Here is a 27,171-nt window from a genome sequence, read left to right as displayed (position 1 = left end):
AGATTTAGCATAAAATGTTTAATTCTTTTACCGAAAACTCGGCAAACATGTTCTAACATGATACGTATGTACATTCTTTCCTCTGCCGCCAATGCAAGCTATATGAACGTAAGACGCAAATTCATAATGATTTCCATTCAATAAATCTGGAAGATTCTTATTTCAATCAGAGTAGCTTATAGCTGTAATACAATTTAATACATTACTACTTAATGCTTACGTTATAATTTTCAGTACACTAAATATACCTTCCGCTATAAATAAAATTCTGTTCTAAAACATCTATGCCAACTATATTTGAACTCTAACATTAAAAAGAAAATAGATTCGAAATTCAAGTACGATACAATACTGAAGTAAGATAAAAATTTTACAAACAATAAATTCATATTTCTATCTGGTATATTAGCCTTAAAACCAATAAAACTTCCTGTTGAAATACTTTCAACAGGAACGCATAAATTTATATGCCTTTGACATTTAATCGAAATTCATATTTTATGAATTACTGAGGAACTTAAAAACCACTTTAAGTAATGACGCATTAAATGTTTTAAGCAATGGCATGTTACCTTTTATCGATACTTTGAAGAAAATGTTTACTTTTTTAGTTGAATTAGCTTTTTTAAGATAACAAAATATTTTCGACTTCAATTTTCTGCTTCCATAGGTAAACCTTAGGTAAGAATTTATTTCATTAGATACTAAATCGTCAAGTTCTCGACATCCCGATGCACTTACGCATATAAAAATAGAAGTATCTTTTCAAATAGAAGTGTCGTTCAAGATTCTGAAAGCGCTCTTTCAATCTAGAAAACTTTCCCATCATTTCTACAGATTCCTCTGTTTTTCCTATTTGCGTTTGAAATATTTAAAATATGCATTATATTTATCTGCATATTTTAAATATTTCAAACGCAAATATAATGAATTATTTAAAATATTCAGATAAATATAACGTTTTTTATTACTAAAACAGTAGGAAGTTTACTTTCCGTTTCATCTTGCTGGAAATACAGTTTATTTCCAAGTTCGAAGATACCCTATCTAACACACTAAGATAATATGCTACCTGTACGTAAACACAAAATTTGTAAACTGAATTTATTTCCCCTTAGATATTAATCTTACAGTTCATTCAAGTTCACCAGTTCTTTCAGATATTAAACAGGGAGCTGCAGAAGCCTTCCTTTAAAGAAACTTCACTGTCCTGCCTTTAAAGAAATGGATTGCGATGAGTTTAGTGTTTGTTTGACATCAGATTATCTTGAGATGGTCATACTTCCGGACATGAAAGACATACATAAGAAAACGCTAACATTTACTAGCAGGAAAAGATTCATTAGCACATTTCTGGTCAAGCTGATTGAAGAGTAACTTTAACAGTATTGAAGTCAGCAAATTCAATTTATACATATTTCAAATCGCCTTATCCGTGTGATAAGACGTCATTTTTTTTCTATCCCCAATGCTAGTTAGCTTATTGTAAAACCCAAGTCGTACACTTTGATTAAGCTTATTTGCAAATTTATATTTAAAATTTTTGGTCGATGAAGTTAATATAAGGCAAGCTGACTTAGCGATTATATAAAATACTTGTAAAAGAAATATAATCAATTCTTTAAAGATATTCGACATTTATTTCATGCATATATTAATGATTGATACCTGTTGGAACGAAAGTGCTTTTGTATGAGGTTAATTGTTTGGTATGAACAATTTTCAAAGCTATGACATTCTGGTTCTTGCAGTATATTTACTTAAAAGATATTAACAGAAAAACTGGAACATTTAGCTATTGTATTCAGTCTGCGCACCGGAAGTGGTTCCCGGAACCTTTCCTTGTAGTCCTCCTCGACTTAAAAAAAAATCAAAATGGACTATATGTCTCACGACAAATGAAAGTCTCAGAGTTTGGTGACTGCACATGAATATACATAATCTCATCTAGTACTTTTTCTACCAAGAATGACATTTCATACAATTTATTTCCGGTTACCTAACCTACAAACTTTCCACTCTAGTTTTCAAACAAAAAGGGAATTCAAGCACAGTGTTTATGGTATGCTTCTTGCAATCATTTCGCTGGGCTCTTTAACAACGAAAGTGGAACATGGTGAACTTTACACATTTGAGTTTTGACAATTAGGCTTCTACGTATATGTTAAAGACAGAGTTTTCACCACTAAGTCAGACATTAAATAAAAATAAAGTACTAAAATCGACCTAATATATGTACCGATCTAATACTTAAAGTTTACTAGCATGCATCCACCCATAGAACAGTTGCGCAAGAAGTGGCGTGTTCATCTATATGTACATAATGTGAATACCAACATTTATTTAATTTTTAATTAATATGTTAAATAATAACCAAACTCATAACATCTTTAAATTATAAACACAAATTAATTTCTTCTACTAACGCAATTACTTAAAATCGACTGCAAAATTAAATTTTAATTACTTGCGTTTTAAAAACATAAGTTTTCTGGTAGTAACATACGCTACAAAAATCCTTTCATAGAGGATAAGAATTATGTGGTCCGCAGAACATTCTAATTTATAAACGTGGTCTCCACTCGAAAAACGCTGCATTGGTATATTTTGGACTACAAATGGGAGTTCATATGATGCAGATGCATGATACGGACATTTCAAAGGCCATTTCTAAATGATTTGATGTAATTAAAGTGGGTGATATAATTAAAAGAAATTTATAAATGCCAGTAAAATGCATTTAAAAATGTCAAGTACGTATATTTACAAATATTTTCACAGTGACTAAACAAATATGATGCACTTTTGCAGAAAAGATTTAATTAACATTTTTACACTTTCTTATACTTTTGTTCATAACACTTTTTAAAAATTTAATTACAATTTATTAGGCATCTGTCCAAATTTATGCGAAATCTATTTTTTGCATCTGAAATCTTCACACTAATTTCCGAATAATCTAGATGAAATTATTGGCTTGTACAGGGCTTAATTTCTAAGATTAGAAGTGCCGGAGCCCTATGGAAGACCGTCAGCAAAAAAGAGGAACAAGAGTAAATAAATAAATAAATAAAATGACTATTAAACTCATTAATAATTCTAAAATTGAATAGTTAATTAATAGCTATTTAATTAATGTTTATAAATTCTTATTTAATCAATAATTATTATATAATTAATTCATTATAATTTAATTGATAATTATTAGTTAATTAATTATTCTTTATTGAATTAATTATAGATTGAAGTAATTAACTAATTAAAATTAAATAAAATGTTTATAAAAAGAAGTACCGGAGCTCATCTGATTTAGGGCTCCGCTGCGCTCTGGCTAAAATTGTAATTTATCTTAAAATTTGAGAAGCACTGGAGCCGGGCTTCGGTGGGCTCCCGGCGCAATTTAAGCACTGGGCTTGTAAGAAAACTAACATTTACTAGCAGGGAAATTCCAATTTATACTTTAACTTGTACATAAAAATCTATGGGGATTCTTTCTCAGTAAGTTCTTAGTATCTTAGAAGCGTCTTTCGACAGACTCATGATTCTAGCAATAAATCCATTTCTAATTCAATTAATGTAATGCGATTCAATAATTCAGTGAAGGTATTTGAGGGTTATGTAGAGCAGCGGTTTGCACAAAGTGGCTTATTTCCATCACTATATTCTCCAACGATCAAACCAACACTAGCAACTGATTTAAATCGAAAATTCAAATATCTTAAACCATAAAGCGAGTAACTACTCCATTTTTCCAATAATAAAATTTCAATTAATAAAACGCTAATTGACTTGCTCAGTGAATATTGATGAAAAAAAATAAATAATCTGGATGGGTGGGTGGATGGAATATTAAATATGATCCAATCGAATTAAACAAGAATTTAACATCACAGGTTCATTAATGAATTTTCTTGCTTTGTAAAATTATCAGGAATTCAGACTCATCAGAAATATTGGAACACTAACTTTGGTTTGGCTTATTTGATTATGGCAAAGTACTCGAGGTCTATCTGCCTAAAGAAGAGATGCCTTCGTGGAGAGCTTTCTAAGGGAAATTGGCTCATACATGGGCCACATGGCGAAAACCGCTAAGAAGCCCATGTAACCAGCCTGTTCGCAGGATTAGAAACCTCAGACCGAACTACCAGTGTTCAATGGCCGTTCGTGGGCATGATTACCAAATGAACCATAGATTAACTTGAAATGGAGTCATTGCTGAAATTCATCGAGACAAGGACTTAAAAATAGCACCAAGTTGCTATAAAGCCTTCTTCTCCATTTTGTTTTAATTAAAGAAACACAATAAGTTCCCAATGTACCACATAGTATCACATGGGGCTTACAGAAGTAAGTAAGAAACACAATACAAAATAAACAGAAAAAAAAACTGAAATAAAATTAAGGATGATTACAAAGTTTCACAATAAATTGACAAAAGTGTTAAAAGCACTTCTCTCGGAAATAAATTGATAAAATTCTGGAGGCCAGTTAACATTAAAGTTTTTCAGTTCCAGTTTCAATACTTTTCTTTCGTTCTTATATTTAGGACATAGAAGAAGCACATGTTCAACATTCTCCTCTCCAACGAGGCTAAAATCACAAACAGACTCGGAGCTCAACTTAAATTTATACAAATAACTTTTGTAAAGTAAATTAGGAATGATATGAAAAAAAAGGTAGTTCTTTTTTCTTTTTTGAGAAAAAAATTTAATTTCGGACAGATATTTTAAATTATAGCATAGAAGTGACTTATTAAATGCATAAAAAGTTTTCAAAAATATTACAGATACTTACCAGCTACGTGCACATCCTTTTCGACAAATACATCACTATTGAAAGTTAAAGGACCCGAAATTTCTTGATCTGTGTGTAAGGTTACTAAATCTCTTTCCAACATCAGACCATTTACAGTGTCCGGATAGAAGTCTTTCTTGAAAATAACTTCACTCTGGAAAGATATCGACCAAAAATTCCATATAAAGCAGGAATTTAATTTTTTGCACTATGCTGAACATTAAAATCTTACCGATTTTCTGAGAGCAAATAAAGCCTTAACATGAAGCTTAGGAGATTAATTACAATGATTAATTGTTTTCTTTGGTATAAAAAATCCAAGACTATCGCGTACCTAGGAAGCTTGTTTTAATGATACGGAATTATTTAATTAAGAGTTAAATGGAAACAGCTGTTCGCAGCTAAATTCTCTAAATCAAACCTCAAGTAAAAATGATGTCAAATTGGTCGACTTGGCCTTGGGATCATAACATATAAATATTTAATGCTTAGTTTAGAAATTATATTTCGTACAAATGTCATTTTGAAAATCTAAAATCTGATTTTATGAAGAGATGATTAACTTGACAAATAGGAGTGTTATTTTTTTGTGCAGAACATCTCGTTGGAAGATTGGATTATTGTTATGCAATACAAAAAGAGCTAGTTATACAAGATCCATGCCAATTATGAATGACAGCATCCAGGAAAACTGAATTATAAAAGGATTTTATACTCCCTCCCCCCATAACCAATAATCTCTTTAGGCGACATTTCGATTGATACATCTATTTGCCTTCAATTTCCCCAAAGATGCTACAGACAAGGGTTTCCAAACGGAGTCGGTATAGACCTCCTGCCGATCGATGAAATTCTAAAGGAGATAATGATACTTCAAGAGGTCAATAGCAGCATATTCACTTGCAATTGATAGGCATGATCAGGATTCCATTGATTGCAAAACAATGTATTAATAAACTGATAATTGTTTAGTAATATAAAATTATACTAAGCGATTCAAAACCATGTGTATGCTAAATTTTGGAATATAAAAGTCCTCCGATAAGCTGTCACCGAACCAACAATGTAGACTTTTAGCTTTTCTTACGTTGTGAAAAGCAGGCTTTACTTCGTCGATAATTTATTATTATTTAAGTGTTGTTTCGCCCTAAGGCATTACACGAAAGGAAGGAATGCCTTCGTAGAGGACTTGCCAAGGAAAATTGGCTGATATTAAGACGTTACACATGGGGAAAATCCCGAAAGCGCCCATGCAGCTTGCTCGTTCGCGGGATTCGAACCTCGGACCGAACTACCATTGTTCAGGCACTTTATTGCTCGGCCGTTGGTGGGCCTTGGTCAATAATTTAGTAAGGTATTTTCCTCCTCCTTACCAAGTGTCTTCGTGGTATACTTGGAATCACGCCCGGCTAGCAATCAGGATGTTCAGAGTTCGATTCCTGGCTAAATTATTGCACATTTGTTACATTTCCTTCTTGGGCAAATCTAACGACTCCAAAAATTTGTTACGGGAAACTGGTCGAATATTCTTGAAAGCGATGGTCTAGAAATTAAATTAAGCGGTTTTATGCTAAATATTACAAAAAAAAAAAAATCTGAAATGTTTTAGATTTTAAATTACGTCCAAAGGGGCGTTTTTTAACATTTTGTGTGTTACCTTTCTTTATTAAATATCATGTTCCTCGCACTTAAACCATAAGATCCAGTGCAACAGCAATATCGCAAAATAGTTTTAAAACGAGCATATCTTTAGAATTTCCGATACAGAGACTCACGCGCTGGAGATAAAAATGCTTTTTCTGCACAACGTTGTCATTGCTCGCTTTGAAATCCTTGAGTTTGTTAGTCAAAAATTCGTCAAAGTTTTAAAAAATAGGAAATCGATCATAAAACAAATTTCAAATTTCAAATTTGGTCTTCCACATGCTCATATTCGTTGGAGGATTACGTTATTCAAAATTCGATGACTATGTACCGTTATTTTTATGACAATGTGAGAAATATACATACATTTACGCAGATTTTCATTATTTAATTTCTTCAAATATAATGCAGGACTCTAACATTTTATGGCAACAGTTTGAAAAGTGAACCGACATTTATCCGTCCGACGCAAAATGCCAAAACGAAACTAATAGTCCTTCGGGATTCAAATCCCTTTGGACTAAAAATTGCATCGCCGCATCAAATCGCAACCATAACATACAACAAAACAGAAGTTCTGTGCAATTAGAACCTGCAATTTTGCTTCTGAAAACTTGTTTGTAAACTAGTAAATATCATAAAAGACTTTTCATATATTTTGCTCATACTCTGAACTTGATTTTTATTTTTAGGCTATTCATATGCAATGATTTCTATTATGATTATATTGTATATCGCATGTTAGAGGCTAAGAAGTCGATGAAGGAAAAAGATTGGGAATCTTTGATATACACATTCATGAATCTTGAAGATTTCTTTTGCATTCGAATCGGATCTTATGACGGAGCAGTCAAATTTCACATCCGGTGCACGTGCGAAATTGCTGAATGCTCATTTACTCAAGGGTAAATTTACAAGAATCCATTCAAGTTTATTTACGAGAATCGTTTAATAACCTCTCATCTTAGACAACTGATATAATGTGATCATTTTAGTAAAGTTGTTTTATAGAAGGCAATTTTGAGCAATCCTCATTAAAATTTCCGTGCTTCTTCAGATAAAAATTAAACTCAAGAAGCAGTTACTTGCATCGTGTTGATTAGCTCCGCCTATTTTTATCGGAAACTAAATGATTTGCAATTCATTTAAAACTTATTTCCTCGAATTATTTTCTTTATGTTCTATATTTTGCGCGTATACACTCGTTTGGTAATGCCGACTGCATTAAAAATGGGAAGTGTGCAACGAGGTGTTGTAGCAGTACCACATAGAGAGCTTCAACGATCTACGGCTAATCGTTTTGAAGTTATATGAGATACGTACTTATACAGACGTCTCGAAAAAAACCCATTTTACCAACTCTTTAAAAAAAAAAAAAAAAAAAATTCCTCCGTTTGTACGTACAGACATCAAGCAAAAGATATCGTCGAAATGGATTATGGAACGGTCAAAATATTTCCACTGAAAAATGATACCACAAAATTTTCGCGATTACACCGTAAAACACCGATTGCTTGACTGCTTTTATTACCAATATGAAATTAAGATACATTTGGGAATGCCAAAAACTTTTTGAAGAAGCAACGAATACCAAATCTTTTAAGATATCCTGTGGATTTTAATAATTGGTAAAATTTGAGTCCAAGTATTTTAATTTTAATCAAAAAGCTCAGTATTGTTCGTAAGGCGGCATGAGTTGAAGAGCCTTTAAAAATTTAGACGATTTACTTCATATTCTGTAAAATTTACAAATTACATCAAAGCTATCTAAATACGTTTACAGAATTACATACTTGTAATGTTTTAGCTCCTGAAACTGTCTGATTTCCATCGATAAATAAGGTATCGTCATATAGTTCTTTTAACTTGTAGGTGTTAACAGTTTCATCGACGTAGATATCACCAAAAGCAGTCACATTTGCAAATGTTTTCTGTCCTGTGATCACTTGAGGACCTAAAAGTAATGCATATTAAATTAATACAAATATGTTGAGGTTATTCAGTTACAACAACCGCTATTTAAGACATCTGAGAATGATACGATCCACACTTTTAAGTGATGATAATATACAAGGGTGATCAAATGAAAAGGTACGAAACGACACGGTGGGTCCAAATGTATACTTTATTCAAAATATACACCATAGGCCTGAGCACAATGATCCCACTGATGAACAAGCCTCAAGATTCCTTGTTCCCAGAATTCCTGTGGCCGTGACAAGACCCAGTCCTTCACAGCGTCCTTGAGTACGTCGTCCGAGTTGAAGCGCTTCCCTTTCAGGTGTTCCTTCAGTGGACCAAACATATGGAAATCGGAAAGAGACATATCCGGACTGTAGAGCGGATGATCCAACGTCTCCCACAACGTCCACCACACCCTCTGTGAGCAGCCCTGGTCTTTTGTTCTTGATGGACCTGCGTCGGCGTCAGAGTGTCTCACAGTACACATCGGAGTTAATGGTTTTTATGTGCTCGAAGAATTCCACAAGTAGCGGACCTTGAACGTTGAAAAAGACTGCGAGCAACACATTGCCTGCTGATGGCTCGGCTTTGAACTTTTCAGGGGGAGGTGACGACGCATGCTTCCATTGCATGCTGTCCCGCTTCGTCTCTGGCTTGTAGTGATGGCACCATGTCTCATCACCTGTGACCATCCGCTTCATGAAAGCGAGGTCTTCCTGATACCGAAACAGATATTGCAGTGCTAGCCCCATACGCAGTTCCTTTTGCTGGTCGGAGAGCTGCTTCGGAACCCAAGCGGCACACACCTTCCCATATCGCAACCTGTCGTGAACAATTGCCTACGCGGTTCCATAGCTGACATCCACCTTCACCGCCAACATTCACAATGTGACTAGCCGATCACTTCTCACTAGGTCATCAACCTTGTCGATGAGATCCCTCGTGATGACAGTGTTTGCCTGGCCTGGTTTCGGGTCATCACCCACACTCTCACGGTCTGCACGAAAACGGGCACTCCATTTTCTGACAGATGTGTCAGAGACACATTTCTCACCGTAAACCGTCACCATTCGGCGATGAATAGCTGCCGGTTTCTCACCTTCCGCTATCAGAAATCGGATAACACCTCGCTGCTCCTCAGTCAGAAATTTGCAACGCGAACGCCATCCTGACCTCATGCGGACTGCCGCGTCATTTGGACGCGGCTTTTGATAAGATCCTCTGCTCTCTCCTGCGCATGCTCCGATCCCAGTCAGAGACTCCAATCGCATCCCGAGATGTCTCGCTAAGTTCTCCCATGGCGGAATATGCGAATATTTAACTGTTACGTTTTTAAGTCGTTTCGTACCTTTTCATTTGATCACCCCTTGTATTTTATTCAACGGAAATCACTAAATATTTGAAATTTAAAGGCATTTAATGAAGTTTGAATGGGAATTAGTATACCAAGCTTCTGGTTCGTAAATGGCGAATAAAATTTTGCAAATGAAAAGTACCAAATTTTATTAAGAATTTCCAAATAAACCATTTTCAGAACTAAAATTCTGTGTGGCGGTAAAAAAAACTGATCTATATTTTAAAGTAGGAGGGAAATTTAAATCCTTAAATTTTAACATAAATACATTTGGAAAATTCATCCTCCTTTACTAAGCATTTAGAAAACACATTCTTCTTTTCTAAGTTCTTTCTTCTAAGCTATAACTTAAGAAGTGTCAGTGTCATGTTACCGCACATTCATGAGTAACTGTTTCATTTTGGAAACAGTTCTTCAAAGCGTTCATATTAAAATGAAATCGAGAGCTTTAAGACATAAGCAAAGAAGCTTTTGAATTTCCATATGATTTATACAGAAGGAAACGCTAAATGAGAATTGTCGTGTTATTGTCGAGACTTTCTTTATGAGCCAACTATGAGAAATCTACGGTTTAATCTACGATATGTGACGGTTGATTTACAGTTGATTTTTAAATCTCTTCGAATCTTTATTACTTTGAATTTGCTCATGATACGTCAAGCGTTTTGATAGAATCTGACAAAAGAATCCTTTCTAAACTAATGCTTAAAATTTTAATATTTAGTTTCGGATTTGGCTTTTGGATTTTAATTAAAAGGTTTAATGACTTTCGGTCTGAAATAAGTTTTCAACGCTTAGCCACTTATAAAATTTCGGCAGAAAACCCTTTGATAAGACTACAAATTAAGTTTTTTTAACATCTCATTAAAAAAGAACTTGCATACGGATTATTTAACGGATTAAAAAATTCCAGTTCTAGTTGAAATGCACAGGTACGACTGTAGAAGAAATACATGGCAAAGACATTTGGTACATGGCTGATGTAAGAAGACGCTTTGTGCGAAACTAGAGCGGCTCACATTTGTTTTTCGGTCACCTGTGTTTTCCAGTTTTACAAATATCAATTACCAAACGCTTATGAAAAAACTCTCTTTTAACACATACTATTTGTCACCTTTTTTTAAAATTTGTTTCTTTTGGGAAAAAGTTATTTAAACCGCTTTTGGCAAAAAATAATTTATTAAGAAGGTTCTGAAAGCAAACTCGCATAAGTATTCGCACACTTTGAACAAACAATTTATGTTTATTAAAAACATTAAGATAAACGAAACATTCAATCATTTGTTCGGTAGCCGTTAACGAAAATTACACTTTGGCAAAGATTCAATCAATTATTTTCGTGTGTTCTTTCGTGTTCCATTTTGTGCTTTTCCTTTATAAAAACTGCTTTAAGTAGAGCTTCCGAATAAATGTCATGTTTCCCTATTCTTTTACTGACTCGTTCCATACAAGTTCGATAGGATTGAAGTACGGAGCAAAATGCGGAGCCCTTTACGACTTCAAAAATACGTACATTATCTCGCCTTCAGGACAGTTGTGTAATCACCATAAGCAAATAATATTTGGGGCTGTGTTTTTATGGCCTTTATCATGATAGAACTTAAATGTATTTTTCATTCAAAGTTTTCTTAAATCATCAAGAATATTCATATATCAATACTCATTTATATTTTCTATAAAATGAATAAATATTTCCCATCCCAGAGGGCGGCGAGACATCCCTCAGTCTCCACCCTCATTCTTAATAATAGACAATAAGTGTTTAGGATCTAATTCTTCATCCGACTTTCACCATGCAGAAATTCGTCCAGTGGACCTAAATCTATTAAACTGTTACTGGCCTGGGAAATATCATTGTTTTAGTATAATAAATCTTTGCTTATCACAGATTTTGGCATATTTTCCTTGTTGACAGAATTTCCTTCTTGCTGATTGCCCATTGTTTCCGTGTAGTCTAATGATTCTTCTACAAGTTTAAAGGTTAACTTATAAGGTACTTCTCTCGCCTTCTTAGCGTGTCTTCGTGGTGTAGTGGTCTGCACGCTCGGCGCGTATTCGAGAGCCCCGTGGTTCGAGTCCCCGCGAAGGCAATGCTCATTTTTCATCTCTCCTGCTTCAGAAATACCTAATGTCTCTGCAAACGTTTGTGCAAACCATTCTTCTTCTAAATCTGCATTAAAGTTCACAGTATTAATATATGGGATCTGTTTGATTTTTAGATCTTCCAACTCCTTTGTATTAGCTTGAAATGGGGTCCAAACTTCAAAGCATTTTAACAGTGCCCTGCAATTTCACAGTTTTATAACATCAGAAACAGTTGAAAGTTTATATCAAGGATTTTGGGGATATTTCGAATATTTTTACTAATTTTAAAAAGATGACCAATTAAATTTCTAATACACAACTTGCTGTTAGTTTGTAGAATCATGCAAAGGTCACTTCAGATAAGAAACTTAATATATTTTGCTAAACAAAATATAATTGCCAAATGCAGCCGATAATTCCTGTGATATATTTTCATTTAAAACGAAACTTTATGACAAGGAATTTCTCCTGTTAAAATCTCAACAGAAGTTTTGAGCGTATTACTTTCGGACTAATACGTTTCGAATGAATTATTTTATTACAAGGAATATTTTAATGATATCTATCTTGTAACAAACAATGCTTGGAACAGAAAAAATATTGATTAGAAAAAAAGAAAATGGAGTCTATGTTTCAATATTTGCTACCAGATCTATGCAAATAAGTCGAGAAATACAAGTGTTCGAAAACAAATGTGCCGCACTGTAATTATGAATATCATTTGGAGCAAGTCTAAAGTTTATATTCGATCTGAAAATTTCGAAGATATTTTAACGGATACAAGCACAGGTATTAAATTTTCATTAAAATTTAAAAATTAAGTTTTTCTATAGCCTATAATCCAAAGTGAATTTTAAATTGATTAGAAAAATTAAATATAAAATTTAGCAATTCAAGGTATTTTTATTGAAATTAAAAATTCTGATAATGAAGAGATGAATTAACGTTTTGAAAACCAATATAGTTTGATATCAATTTCAGCTTTAAACCTGAGCAAAAACCAACCATAGATTAAGTCTGGCTTTTTAGAAAGCTGAATATTTTTAGGGGATACGTAATGTCCACTTACATAGGAAATTTTACAAAATTAAGTTAAATTAACAGCACATTCTATTTAATAGTTTACAAGCTTCAAAATAATTCAACATAACTATTTTATGAAAGTTTTAAATTTAGTTAAAACTAATTACCATCTCCAGTGCACCTAAGTGTTATAACATCAGTTTTCAGTCTTAGGCCATTGATTAAGTCAGCATCCATATCTCCAGTCACTTCCACATCACTTTTGAAAATTTTTAAACCTATAAATTATTCTAATAATTAAAATCACGTGCTAATATTTATACAGTTATGCACCATTTTGAAATACATTTTAGTAAGTGAGATACAAAATATTACTCGGTTTTAAGCATAAATTTTATTATTTCTCTTATTTCAAATCTAATAGTAAGCCAACATTTTATGTCGAGTCACTAAAAATAATTATGAACTTAAAGCAGGTGTTTGGCTAACAAAAATTTGCTGTTCCGAATGTATCGAAAAAGGTCTAGGTTTAAATCAGAGTTCTAGATCACATTATTAGTACTTCACTATCTCATAATGGAACAGAATTCTCCGTTAGAGAACAAGCCTTGAAATAGAAAACGATTAATAGAACATCTGTGTGAGGGCAGTCGCTTTTTACTGTCATTACAATTGACCGTATTCTATCCAATTCCGAAGAGAAAATGAATGAGAGTAAAAGACACGTACATTATCCGTCTGACTGAAAAACGCTTACGTTAATCCATCATAAAAATCTCAAAGTTCCAGTCTTAAACAGGAAATCATTGCCAGCTTCTGTAAGTTTTGAAAGAAAGAGCAACTTGTGCACGCAGACGATTTTGGGCTTGAACTCCAACCGAAGCTGAAATCTTTAGTGTTAAAATGTCCTATAATATTGACAGCAAAACATACAGTTAATAGATCTTTACTACAAAATGGTACAGGTTGAAATTTAACCAAGCTACAGTTGTTACCACAGTTGCTCTTTTAACTGATGCACTAAAATCAGTGCTGTGAAAACAGTAATGTAATTAACTGATACTTAATCGATATTTAAAGGACTAAATATAAAGATTTTTTAAAAGAGCCCAATTTTTTTGGGCTTAAAACCAGCCTTTTTAGACAATTAAATTTAGTATGGCAAAACATTCCTTGTCTTTGCGCCTTTCTAAAAATACAAAGCGATAAGAATTAGTTAATGCTGCAGTTCTGTAGCTAAAAATGTAAAACTATATAAATTATAACTACATATGGCTAAGCAACTCTATTTGGCGATTTCCCAGGATTTCAAAATTCTGTTTCCCAGGTTTCCAAGATACATTCTTCGAACAAAAATGAAAACAAGCCTTACATGCATTTAATTCATGCACGAGTTTTATTTATATATTGCTAGTTATTAGCAACATTTCTTTTCTGTCGGAATTTGGTCACAGTTCCACAACACTTCCTGCAAGATATATCTACTCCCCCCCCCTCCAACAAGAACTTGATACTAAAAAGGAAGGAACGAATTTAAGGTTTGGAAAATTATTTTCAGAGCTTTGTTGAATACTGATACATCGGTTTATTGCAGCTTCGCACTATACAAGCGATATACTCTATCTGATGGTCAATAACACCGGCGTTTAGTGATTAAAAGCATAGTACAAATGAGCAATTTAAGAAATGGGAAGTTTATTTCACGTATTGCGCACAGGCCGGCTTAAGCGTTTTTTTTATACACCCTAGGTTTATTACAGTTGTACCCCAGTATAACTATTACGATATACTTGTGAGTGTCTCCCCAATGGATAGTACTACAGGGAGAACCCAATTGATTCATTACATGTCGGAGAGTAGTCGAGAAACTTTATTCTAATAAAAGTATCACTCGATTACTTTTGAACCAAAAATTCGATTACTCATTTGAAACTTTCGACTGTTCAGCTAGAATTCGTCCTTCTATAAATCAAGAAAGTGCTAAATAGTTTTCTTTTATTTAAAATTTCTCCCCTTCCGGAGCAAAAGTTTTCACCAAGTGAAATTTTTTGGGAGAGGGAGAGAGAAAGAGAGAGGGAGACAGGTCTGTTTTCCTTTGTCTACTTATTTGATTCCATTTTTGTTTCTTTCAGACAAGATTTCTTTTTATTGTCAATAAATAGGCTTATTTTAGCTTCTACTTCCTTGAATTTTTGCTTTAATCATTACGTACTTTGCCTATAATGGATACAATATATTAACATCAATAATTCCAAAACTCAAATGAAATTACGCGCAGGCGTGACGTATTAAATGATTTTTTTAACCTCCTGAGTTTCAGTTCCATTCACCAACAGATCCTTGCAAGAATAGGCATTTAAAGTAATTTAAATAATACGTAATAGTAACATTTTAAAATAAAATTCGATGCTCAGATGTATTATTTTAAAGGATATGAAATTTCAATTTTTGAATAAAATTAAATTTATCTAAAGACTTGGTCACATTGAATTCCATGTTTGTTACTAGAAATAAAAAGATTTTACATCCTGCAAATGAAAGTTTCAGACGCTAAGTAAAGTAAATAAATTTCCATAGCAAAATTTTAACAAGATATGTGAGCACGTACCTGTAATGTTGGCAGGAGTATCGATGAAAACTGCGTTTTCCAAGAACTTCCTAAGATCTCGTCCATTGATCAAACCAGCTTCAGCGAGGCCATTAACAAAGACATCCCCTATTACCGCCACATCGGATTTGAAAGTTTTTGGAGCTTTTATCGTCTAAAGTGAGAAAAGTGAATTAGTGCTCCCAAAAGGTTAAATTAGTCTATATTGTGCTAAATACATAACTAATGTTAATATTCTCTTCTTAAAATACATTCTTTTATAATCAAAAGGAATACTTAATCCTCTACACAGCTTATTAAACGTATTAGAGGTTCTGCAGAACAGAGTAGTTGGACTGTAACTGACGAAAACACTACAATCTTAGTCTCCTGTTCTGAGATGAAATGCCCAATGGTTTATACAAAAATGCTTATAAAAATTATCTGAATTATGTTTCTTATATAACGTTGACGACATAACGCAAAAGGACTTCCAACAGACACATAACGCAAAAAGACTTCCAACAGACACATAACGCAAAAAGACTTCCAACAGACACATAACGCAAAAAGACTTCCAACAGACACATAACGCAAAAAGACTTCCAACACACACTAAAATTTGATAACCAAAACCTTAATCTTAAAGAAAAACGGAACCATAACTGTTCTTAATACACCATTTTTTGCAGTTTACGACTTTCTCTTCCTTGCCTCTGAATGTCTGCTGTTAACGTCACGTTCACTGCATGGCTTCTTATCGTCAAATACAAGAATACGTAGGAATCTATTAAATCTGTGCATGTGTACTTCGTGATATTTATGGAAACTTTAAATAGAAATGGTCTGCGAAATTCTGCGAAATCTTGATTTATCTAGATCTTCAGTATCTTCTACATCAAAATTTTTATTTCATACACATTGCAATATTGCCTAAATTAAGCCAAAGGGACACTTTGTGGTCAAGGTGAGCTACTCTCCACAAACATACACACTAACTTTCTCAAAATAACTTTTGTAGATTTCAAGCATTTAAAATAAATTTAAAATAAAGGCATAGCTGCCTCCGAGATTTTGGAAGTTTAGAATTAAATTACTCAAACGCAGGGGTTCTCAACCGGTGGTACGCAAAGATGCAAAGTATTTGTAACTATTAAATTCAAAAATTAAAAGTCCAACATCTTGATTGAGTTTTTTTCCAACAATTGTAAATTTATGCGATCTGAGCATTGAAGAGTGGTGGTGATAGTAATATTTTGTAGTGGTGGTACTAAAGGTTTTCAATATTTTTTTTAGATGGTACGCTTTAGTTAAAAGGTTGAGAACCGTTGCTCCAATGTATACAGAAAAAATTGTATATGTTTTCATGAAGAATTATTTGAAGCTTATATTCGAAACAGGCCAAAAACCCGTAACTAATTTTATCTGCCATGTCTAATTTTTCTTCTTGGAGCAAACTTTTATAAATGAGTGTACCTACACATGTTATATCAATGGCTAACACTGGAATTAAAGGTAACTGAAGATGGTGACAAGCACTTTGCAGTTAGTTTTGATAATTAGGCAGATATAGTTTTATGCTTCTCGTTGAAGTTTCACAAGAATGCAAAAGGGTAAAAATGATGAGATTTTTATGGAATACATATTGCTGTGGGAGAGTAAGGTGTAACTGCGTAAAGGTGGAATTGATGTCCACAAGGATTCAGGCCCCAGAATGTTTAGGATTGCCTTGTTCTTTCTGAAGAGGAATTTTTGTTTGATGACAGATATTTGGTACAGAATTTCGTCATTTGTGTTTTCCAAAAGTAAGCTGAACAGGCTATAGAGCAACTGCAATAATATTTAGAAATTTTCGTCCGTATCACTTAGGCAGTGGTAATTAAAACAGACAGGGAATGGGCCATGACCAGTCACGAAATACTATGTTAGCTATGATGTGGAAGTACACCTTTGTTACTGACTTTGGGAAAGAATAAATTGATTCTATAGCCTTGCGGTGAGCTGTCTCATTCGTTTTGCATTTTGCTTTAGCCAAGGTGTTGATAACTGGTTTGAGGTTGGAGTACGGAACGGGAATATATTGAGAATGTGACTATGTTTGCGAGTTGCTTCCTTTACCACAAGATCTTACTCATATCCTCTATTTTCTGCATGTGCCTTTATTTAATAGAGATGAACATTAAAATATTTAGAGTGTCATAGGTCAATATGAATATTATTGATGACGCTGGAATTGTGAGGATTTAGGACGGCGTATAGCTCGATTGTTAGGAAGTTGTGCTTTCCATGTGGGACATTTTTGTTCACTGCAGTATTGTACAAAGGCACAGCCAGTTTCATTATCTAGACTGATCCATCTGTGAGGTAATGATACTTCTTACTGGGTGTAGTGACTGTTGCTTCAGATTTATACCTCTATTGTAGGCTCCTATTGTGGGCTGAATAGGTTGCTCGATGCTTCATACGCATGTGGGTGAAACTATGAGTTGTGGAATTGTGTTTCCATAATTGATAACAAATTACAGTGCAGGTGTTAATTCTATCTGTACATGCAACAGTATTTGCTGCATCTGTAAAAGGTTTAGCGTAGGCACGTGCAATAAAACGGTCTTTGAATGCTTCGTAGGAGTTTTACTTTCCTACCTTGTACTGCTGCTGAGGAGTATGATGCATTCAATTACTAATATCGATCTTGGCATGTTAGGAAACAGAAGCAGGAATTTCGAATTGAAGTCTGTCGGGGTATGAATGATACATCTATTGATGACTTCTAAGGCATATACCAACAACCATTAGAAAATTATATACCAATATGCCCTATTTTACTGTTATTGTTATAGGTAATGTACTAGGAACGCGGAAAGGAAATTCAGAATCAGCTCATATTTTTCATTTAGGTATTAACCATATTCTTCTAGCAGTTTATTAAATTAGAATTGCATTCAATTTATAATTAACTAATGGTAGAGTTACGTCAAGTGAAAGAAAGGATATCACTTTTTTTATTTTAAATTTAAAGCTATAAAAGATTGATCGTACAGAAAAAGACATGCTCCTCGAATGTCGATGCAAGACGAAATTAGATCTCTTGCGATAAATATTTATCTGAAATGCGAATACAAAGAAAAATGCACGAGAGAAATTAAAAACGGATCCTCGGCACGTGTATAAAAAGCTAAAGAATCTGTGGCATCAGATAATATATGAAATATAAAACGTAAAGTTATATGCTTTGAAAAACGGAAAAAACGCCTGGGCTTATTTTATTACTAGAGTCAATTAACGGTGGATTGGTTAGTTTATCAATTTCTAGTTAGCTTATCAGTTTGGTTATAAGTTACAATTAAGCAAGGTTTTTTAATCGTTCTTCAGATGGATTAAACTGATTTTCAAATAAGATTTCTTAAATACATTTCTAGTAGTATATCAAATCTGCACAGCCCAAATTTTTACTAATTTAACTGTAGAAAGTTTGGTTTGATTTAGTTTGGTGTTTATGTGATTACTGCAAAGCATCGAGGGCTATTTGCCTAAGGCAAGGATGCCTTTGTGGAGGACTTTAAGGAAGCTGGCTCATATACATGTTACGCAAGGGAAAAACCGTGAAAACACCCATGCAGCCAGCCCGTTCGTGGGATTCGAACCTCGGACCGAACTACAAGTGCTCAACGACTTTACCGCTCCGGGTGGGTAGAAAGAAAGGTATGTGTGTGTATTTAATTATGGCAAAGCACACTAGGGCTATCTGCCTAAGGGGAGGGATGCCTTCGTGGAGGACGTTCTAAGGGAAACTGGCTCGTATACACGTTACACATGGGGAAAACCACGAAAACACCCATGCAGCCAGCCCGTTCTCGGGATTCGAACCTCGAACCGAACTACCAGTGTTCAGCGACTTTACCGCTCGGCCGAAAGAAAGGTATGTAATTTGGAATTGCATGAATCCTCATTAGCAAGAAACGTACACCTGAACAGGTAACAGCTGTAGAAGGACAGCAAATTTTAACATAGCTGTGGAGGGCTTCTATCGTGAGAACGGTATTTTCCTGGCAAAATTCTTTTACCTATGCGTAACATAAATACAATTAGTTTTAGTTAGCAAGTCCTCTACGAAATCCTCCTTTATCTTAAACAGGTAATCTTCACGTGTTGTCCGATAACCTAAACTATCGCTGGTTGAGGATGCGAAAATTGGTAATTAGTATACTGGCCATTGTAGCAACACTTTACTGTAGGGATTTCCTAACGCATAAATAAAATTCTACATTGTTGCTTGGTTTGAAGTTCAGTGTCAAAGAAAATGGGAGATTCAAAAGTTAAAATAAACGATACAGTAAGGATATAATTACAATTATTTATACGGTATATGCAATTTATAAGTTTGCAAAAATTCTGTGGGGGCAAACATATACGAAAGTTAAAAACTATGCATAATGAAAATTTCTGTTGTAACATAATGAAACTTGTTCATGTATAAAATCAATTAAGAAGCATTATAACCAATTTTGTAATTTATGAATAATTATCTTATGAATAATTGTGACGAGAGAAGTTGTATTTCAGAAATACGTAAAACAGAATGACTTGAGTCAAAGTTACTCTTCCTTTGAAGTAAGAATTTAGTACACAGTATTTACAGACTTTGTTATCTCATTCCTGTTAGCATAGCATAATACGTTGCCAGGAAGCACATTTATTATAAAATTTCAAGAACAATAAAGGATAACATATGTTTAAATATACTAATGGCCATACCTGAAAATATGAGATGATAATTCTAAAAATTTCTGAATAAAATAATAAGAGGCATAATCCCAAGAATAAAATATTTCTTTTACTTACGGGTCGGATTTAAATTCATGTCTAAAACACTTTGAAACGACTAGTACACGTAAACAAATCATTTAATGTTAATAGTTTATCTGGGAAAAAATTTCTCTCCTTCTGAAAATTTAACTACGAGAATCTTCCTCGAAATCTATCAAGGTTTATGGAAAATCTGCATCAATCTAGGATGAACTTTTGCTTAATTTTAAAGAATATCCGAATTTTATGAATCTATTTAAAAAATATTCGATGTAATTAAAACAATTTATGTATTTTCTCTTCCCAAGTGCAGATGGCAGCACAGTGAAAACGTTTTTCAGATGGGAAAAGAGTTTTTCTTTTTTGTCAACTCTAATTCCACGTCCTCATGTTCCAAAAAGTATACCACGAAGCTTGCATAAGTAATAGCACTAATGAAACAAATAAATAAAAGTATAACAGCACTATAAAGGGAAAAATGGGGAAAATAAAAAATAAATTTATGTAAAATGGATTTCAAAGATTAAAATCTTTTAATTTGCGTTACTTATTAACTTGCATTTTCTGCGCACGAATCAAAGAAATGCTTTAAAAACTGCATAGAGCATTGCTTTTTGCTATATCACATACTAATTCTGCAGTAAATAAAAATCGCTCATCTATATAATAGAAAATATAAGTGATGAAGTTTTGCCTATTTTAGAATAGTAGCAGGATGTCAAGTCTGGTATGTTTGGTGTTCATATCTACAGAAGCAAAGTGGCAGGTAATTCCTGCTAATAGGAAAACTGATTAATTCAGATTCTGTTTTAGCATTTCTCGACTCCTGTTTTGAACCTTTGTAAATTTGCTTCCAAAATTTGTATTCACATTATATATAAGTGAATATTAATATTCGATTTCTTTAAATCAGTAATTTTGTATTTTATTTCTGCGTTTCCGTTGGCCAAGATTAAAAAATCAAATACTTTATTAAAGGAAAAGACATTAGAAATTTGATGCCCTAATCAGTGAGTAAGCTAAAATTTAATAGTTATTTTGTGGCACTAACAAAGCATTTTCACTTCAGTGATGGGAGATCACTCAAGAAAAAAGAATCATGCATGTGAAACTCATAACATATTCACCGAAGTCATTGATACAACGGAGATAAAACTTATGTCATCAGAGCTATAAAAAATCAGAGTTCACGTTTTCCATAGATGTTTTCAAGAATTATAAAATTCCTTTGTCCTTTCAGACCTTTTCACTTAAATTGAAATCTCTTGTAAAACTTAATTTATCAAAAAATATATAGGTTAGCAAGTTTTTCAGCTCAAAGAGCGAAACATATCAAAAGAAAATTAGTCTGCACGTCACTGCTCATCTGTAAATTCCCATTTTTACTTACTAAAAAAAAATCTGAAAGGTTTCGGATTTTAAATTACGTACAAAGGATGTTTTTTCAACGTTTTTTGCGTTACCTTTATTTATTAAATATGTTCTACGTACTCAAACTATAAAATTCAGTTCAACAGCAATATCGCAAATTAATTTTAAAATGAGCATACCTTTAGAATTTCCGATACAGAGTCTGGCGCACTGGAGATAATTTTTTTTTCGTACAGTTTTGCCATTGCTCGCTTTGAACTCGTTTAGTTTTTTTTTAATCAAAAATTCGTTGAAGTGTTACAAAATCTAAAATCGATAATAAAAAATTTCAAATTCAAATTAGGGCTTCCACGTGCCCACATTCTATGGAAGATTAAGTTATTAAAATTTTCATGGCTGCAGGTACCGTTGTTTTATCACAGTGCCAGAAACATACATAGATTTATTTATGCACATTCTTCATTATTTAATTTCCTCAAATATAATACAGAGCGATAGTCTTTGGTGGAAACGATTTGAAAAGTGATACAGCCTTTTAAAGTTTTCAACGCAAAATCGGAAAAAGGAAACAATAGTCCTTCAGGGACAAAGCCCCTTTGGACTAAAAATTCTCAAGTTATACTAAAGACCAATTTGCCACCGCACCTTGGTGAAGAGAGATTAATGCTATTCACACTTATTTGAATCACGATTGCAAATAATCTATACCTGAATTCATTTTTTCTATAAGTTACTGTTTTCTCTGCTTATATCTATAACATATTTGAAAATTTCTCGACAGATACAGCCTCACTGTTATTGTGGCCGAATTTTGACTGAGCCGAGTTCTGATACAGCAAACTACATTTGCAGACAATGCTTGCTCATTTGTCAACGCAGATGTTGGGAAGCTACGAAGTGTTATTAAGTAAATCCTTTGCCACAGTTTAACTAGGAAATAGTTTAAAAAATATCTTCTGCAATTACCAAAGTCACCAAACAAATGTTCGCCATGTACTAAATTTGATATATCTGCAATCAATATTCTTTCAGTCAAAGTATTTTTTGGATTTCAGTTTTCTGACGAGATGTGCAGATTACGATGTTCATATTCGAGATCCTGCGATAGACATTTTTAGAGAAAAATAAAAACAAGTATCCCTATGCGTATATGCGCCATAATTTAAAATTTGGCTTGGTTTATTTGATTACGGCAAAACACTCGAGGGCTATTTGCTCAAGAAGGATGCCTTCGTGCAGGACTAAGGAAAACTGGCTTGTATGCACGTTACACATAGGGAAACCACCTAAGACGCCCACGCAGCGTACCCGTTTGCGGGATTCGAACTACCAGTGTTAGGCGGCTGCTTAACACTGGTAGTTCGACAGCTGGAGACCGCTTAACACTGGTACTTCGACCGTTACACCTCGGCCGCTGGCGAGTCCAAATTTAAGTAAGAGTTGAAGTCTCGGTATTAAAAGTAAATTTAGATTTTCCGAAATTTTCAAATTATTGTTTCAGTCATGAAGTTGTGTTTAAATATTATAACTTATGCGTTTCTTATAATTTTACCGCCGGATAACAGGTAATACCTTCCGCATGAATGAGAGATGTTTTTTATGGGACAAAATGTTTGTTCTGGTTACAAAGAAATGTTACAAATTTACAAAAGGCGTTTAATTGGTATATATTTTCAATTTAGTTTTGAAAATTATAAGCAGAGTTTTGAAAGAGAAAGATATAGTGGAAGTACCCTCCTGACTGTAAAAGATACAAACTAATCTTCCTGAAATTTTAGTCTTCGTTTCATAGTATGATGCATACACAAATGGTTAAAGTCCCAATTCCAACTTTTGGATATTACAGTTAATAGCGCATGGTTTCATACAAGTAAAATTTCACAATTAAATTTATTGGAAAATTTTTAAAACTTCATAAAAAATGCCTGAAAATATCAGAAGTTTTTCTTATCGGCAAAATATCTTGACCTTTAATACACATACTACTAATTTTAATGATTTATAATAAATGTTGCTGGTGCGAAAGCCTGTTGCAAAATTAACGGATCCGATTCATTGCTTTAATTAATCATGGCGAAACACGAGACTTTTTAATTTTAGAAGGAAGAGAAGAGAACATAAAGTCAGATTACGCTCCATGCAAGAATATGCCTTCATTAAATTGCTGACACTTTTTCCAGAAGCTAAAGCATATGAAAAAAGTTCTCAAAGAAAAGTTAATTTTTAGATAACATTTTACCTGCGGGATATTTGTTCTGACAATATCGTCCAAGAATTTCTTCCACTCAATTCCATTTACAAACCCAAGATCCATGTCTCCAGAGATCGTCACATTGCCACGGATCACTTTGGGTCCTTCAATCACCTGATCGCCTGTTTTGAGAAGAACTTCCTTGTAGATTTGTTCAAGGTCGATTCCATTAACTAGACCTTTGACATCCAAGTTCTGGAAAACTCGAATTGGGCCGACGAATGTTATATTTGATTCGATGACTGTCTCTTGATCAGTTCTGGCTAAATTTGGAGCAACCTCTGAAAGATCTAAGCCATTGATGACTCCACTTACTATTAAGTCGCCAGCTATGCCAACACTGCCTACAGTATACATTCCTGGAACGAAACCAAAAATTATATGCTAGCTAAAAATAAGATATGTAAATTAAAAATTCTTGATATTTCCTTAACTACTGCGTTTGAACTTGGCCTCAAACTTTAGGACAGCAGATTTTAGAGTATTTAATTTTTTTTTTCAGTATGAAAAAATGCTCTAAATATAAGGAAAGTATTTCACGTTGTGGGTGCTAGGCCACTGTATATAAAAATTTGGAAGGTACGTATTAACTCAACAGTCTTAGCATAAGTCGTCAAATTTTCAGAATGTGCCAAGTTCTGGCAATTGTGCCGCACAAACATTATTCCGGCAACCATGCTTATAACAAGCCTTCAGTCAAGTAAAGTCTCCATTTCCATATACGTTGTTTTCTGTTCCATGTTAAGTTAACCGTTTTTGTAAGCAAATCATGATATTTTTTGCCTTAAACTTAGTTGTAAAACACAAGCTTATGGAAGGAACTACGGTAAAATGCCTGCAAGAAGACAATTTTTCTGAAACTTTTGTAAAAGGTACATTGAGGAAATGTTCTTATATAGCCACCGTTGCCGAGGATTGTACGCAGCCGAGACTCTGCAATTCCCCGTTTTTTTAAGCGAAAAGGGATAGCTGTGAACTTGAGAAGAATAGAGCAAACAAAAAATTTGAAGAATTTAAGTACTTTTAATATATCATGTAATTCTTATTTACTAATTCAAATTTGTATTTAAAATTTTTAAAGTAGGTTTTCTTTCCATGAGTACGTACGTACCATTTGGAATACCACTTAAAAGTTTCCAAGCGTTTAGATGGTCAAAACGGAATGTTCAATAGCAGAAAAGTCTGCATAAAATTCACAATATTTCTAGCAAAGAAACTTAAAAATGCTTCAATTCGAATAGGGTAAAAAGCTTCTGGGAAATTGCTTAAAACTGTCGAATAAATGTGAAAGTGATTGAAAATTTTTATTCGATAGAAAGAACACGCATCAGAAATTTGAGCTTGAAATTATCTCCGTTTGGTGACGGTATATTTAATCTTCGGAAACGAATTCTCTTTGCTGGCAAACTCTAAATACACTAAGGGAAATTCAACGTGATTTGTTTTTAATATCTTATAATAATAATAAAATGAGGATAAGTAAAACGCCTTCTAGTCACAATATAAAGAGCAACGAATAGTTCGAAAATGCCTTAATAAAAATGAAACTTTATAAAATTTCGGATTTTTACAGAATTTCCAACATACACCCTATTGAAGTCACATTTGACCATTTTCTTTACTGCCTACGAACTAGTTTCCACATTAATATCCATCATAATAGGATGTACTTGCAGTAAATTGACGAGACCTAATCTTAACTTCCGCTGCAGGAAGTGTCTATAGTTAATTCTGCAGTGAAATTAAAAGCAGCCATTTTATCAAAAACAGAAATTTTATTTTAGATTTTTATTAGTCTCGTTCGATTTAATGCTATTGTATAAAGTCTTTAATAAAAAAATAGCCGAACGGAAGGAGGGATTGTAAAATTCTTTCTCTATCAGAACATTTATGTAACCGTTAGAATATTATAAAGAACTACAAAATGTTAAATTAAAATTAATAAACTTACAAAGATGAATAGAAATTTTCAACCCATGAAAATGAAAGGCAAAAACAAAGCATAGTCTTGAGTTTTAAGTGATATTAGGTTATAATATTTACATGCGTTATTCTGAACATACCAACCAAAGTGATATAAGACAGACAACAGCTATTTAATCAAAATCGTAAAAACAACATTGTATTTAGCATAAGTATATTGAAACACTCAATCTATTTCGAGAGCAGCTAAAGGTCCCTCCTCATCAGGAGAAAGAAATACCAAGAAAGAAGAAAATAAAGGAGAAGGAGTCTCGGAAACACGTGGTCCTTATCATTACTGCACGTGGTTATAACTGGATTTTTAATCAGAGAGTTTCACTGGCCGCCTACTTTTACTGAGCCAGGCTATCTGATCAAACACATAACACAGAGGACAAGAAAAATGGCGAAGTTAAAAATAGGGAGCGAGGGGCAACTGCACCTTCACGCTCAAAATCTGAACTTTGAATAATGTTTACTTGAAGAACAGCTATTTACTTGAAGGAGCGCTGAAAGCTCGACCATTCCAGCTTAATGCGTTGAAATTTTGAAATGGCTAGTACGTGTGCGGAAACTGCGATTGAAGAAAGAAAAATTAATCATCCATTTAGGTAATCCGAATAAATCACTGAAAACATTGGCGAAATACTGAATAGCAGTCGACATACAGCAAGAAGCTTGATACACAATTTCAAATTGTGTGGTAGTGTGCTAAATGCATCAGGAAAGTGGACTCGTCAAAAAGGTTTACTCGTAGAAAAGAGAAAAATTAAAGCCGATGTTGTAAAAGTGAATCCAAAATTTCTTCAACTAATATCGTAAGAACACTCAAGAATGACTAACAAAATTCGTCTAAACACTGTCCAAAGAATTCTTCGCTGGGCTGGTTACGAATGTAGAGTAGCCAGAAGAAAATCATATCAGTAAAACTAATCTAAAAAAAAAAGGAATATTCCGTTTTCAAGGGAGTACGAGAATAAAAAATAATAAACTTTTGTCGAATGTATTATTTTTTGATGTTATTAAATTCTTAATAACTCGTTACAATGGAAGAAATTTAGTTTGGAGATAACCGAAAACAGCTTCGAGAAAAGCATGTTCAGGCGACAGCAAAACACAGACACACAGTGCGATGATATGGAGCTGCAGCATGTTGAGTGCAAGTGCTGGGCAACTTGAATTCATTGATGGCACAATCGACCGGCATATCTATTTAAATATCCTTAAACATAATATTGAACAAAGCGCCCTTAAGTTTCATTTATGCAATTTTAACTTCCAAACAATGGTCAAATATTCGTCACATTGTCCGTATGTGGATAGATATCTATG

General features: G+C 33.6%; 1 protein-coding gene across 1 annotated transcript in view; it reads right to left on the bottom strand.

The window, feature by feature from the left end:
* LOC118198080 (uncharacterized) overlaps positions 1-27,171 on the bottom strand; it is a 122,421-nt gene that overhangs the window by 22,732 nt on the left and 72,518 nt on the right. The window contains exons 18-22 of the mRNA XM_035369677.2: positions 23,866-24,236; positions 15,471-15,624; positions 13,030-13,140; positions 8,232-8,392; positions 4,795-4,948 (exon numbers count right to left, since the gene is read on the bottom strand). Of these exons, the coding sequence (XP_035225568.1) occupies positions 4,795-4,948; positions 8,232-8,392; positions 13,030-13,140; positions 15,471-15,624; positions 23,866-24,236 (951 nt within the window). The remainder of the gene's footprint in view (positions 1-4,794; positions 4,949-8,231; positions 8,393-13,029; positions 13,141-15,470; positions 15,625-23,865; positions 24,237-27,171) is intronic.

This window comes from Stegodyphus dumicola, chromosome 2, assembly GCF_044657685.1.
Source record: "Stegodyphus dumicola isolate Sdum_Otavi_A_Nest chromosome 2, ASM4465768v1".
Classification (NCBI taxonomy): domain Eukaryota; kingdom Metazoa; phylum Arthropoda; class Arachnida; order Araneae; family Eresidae; genus Stegodyphus; species Stegodyphus dumicola.
This window is presented reverse-complemented; position numbering and strand designations above follow the sequence as displayed.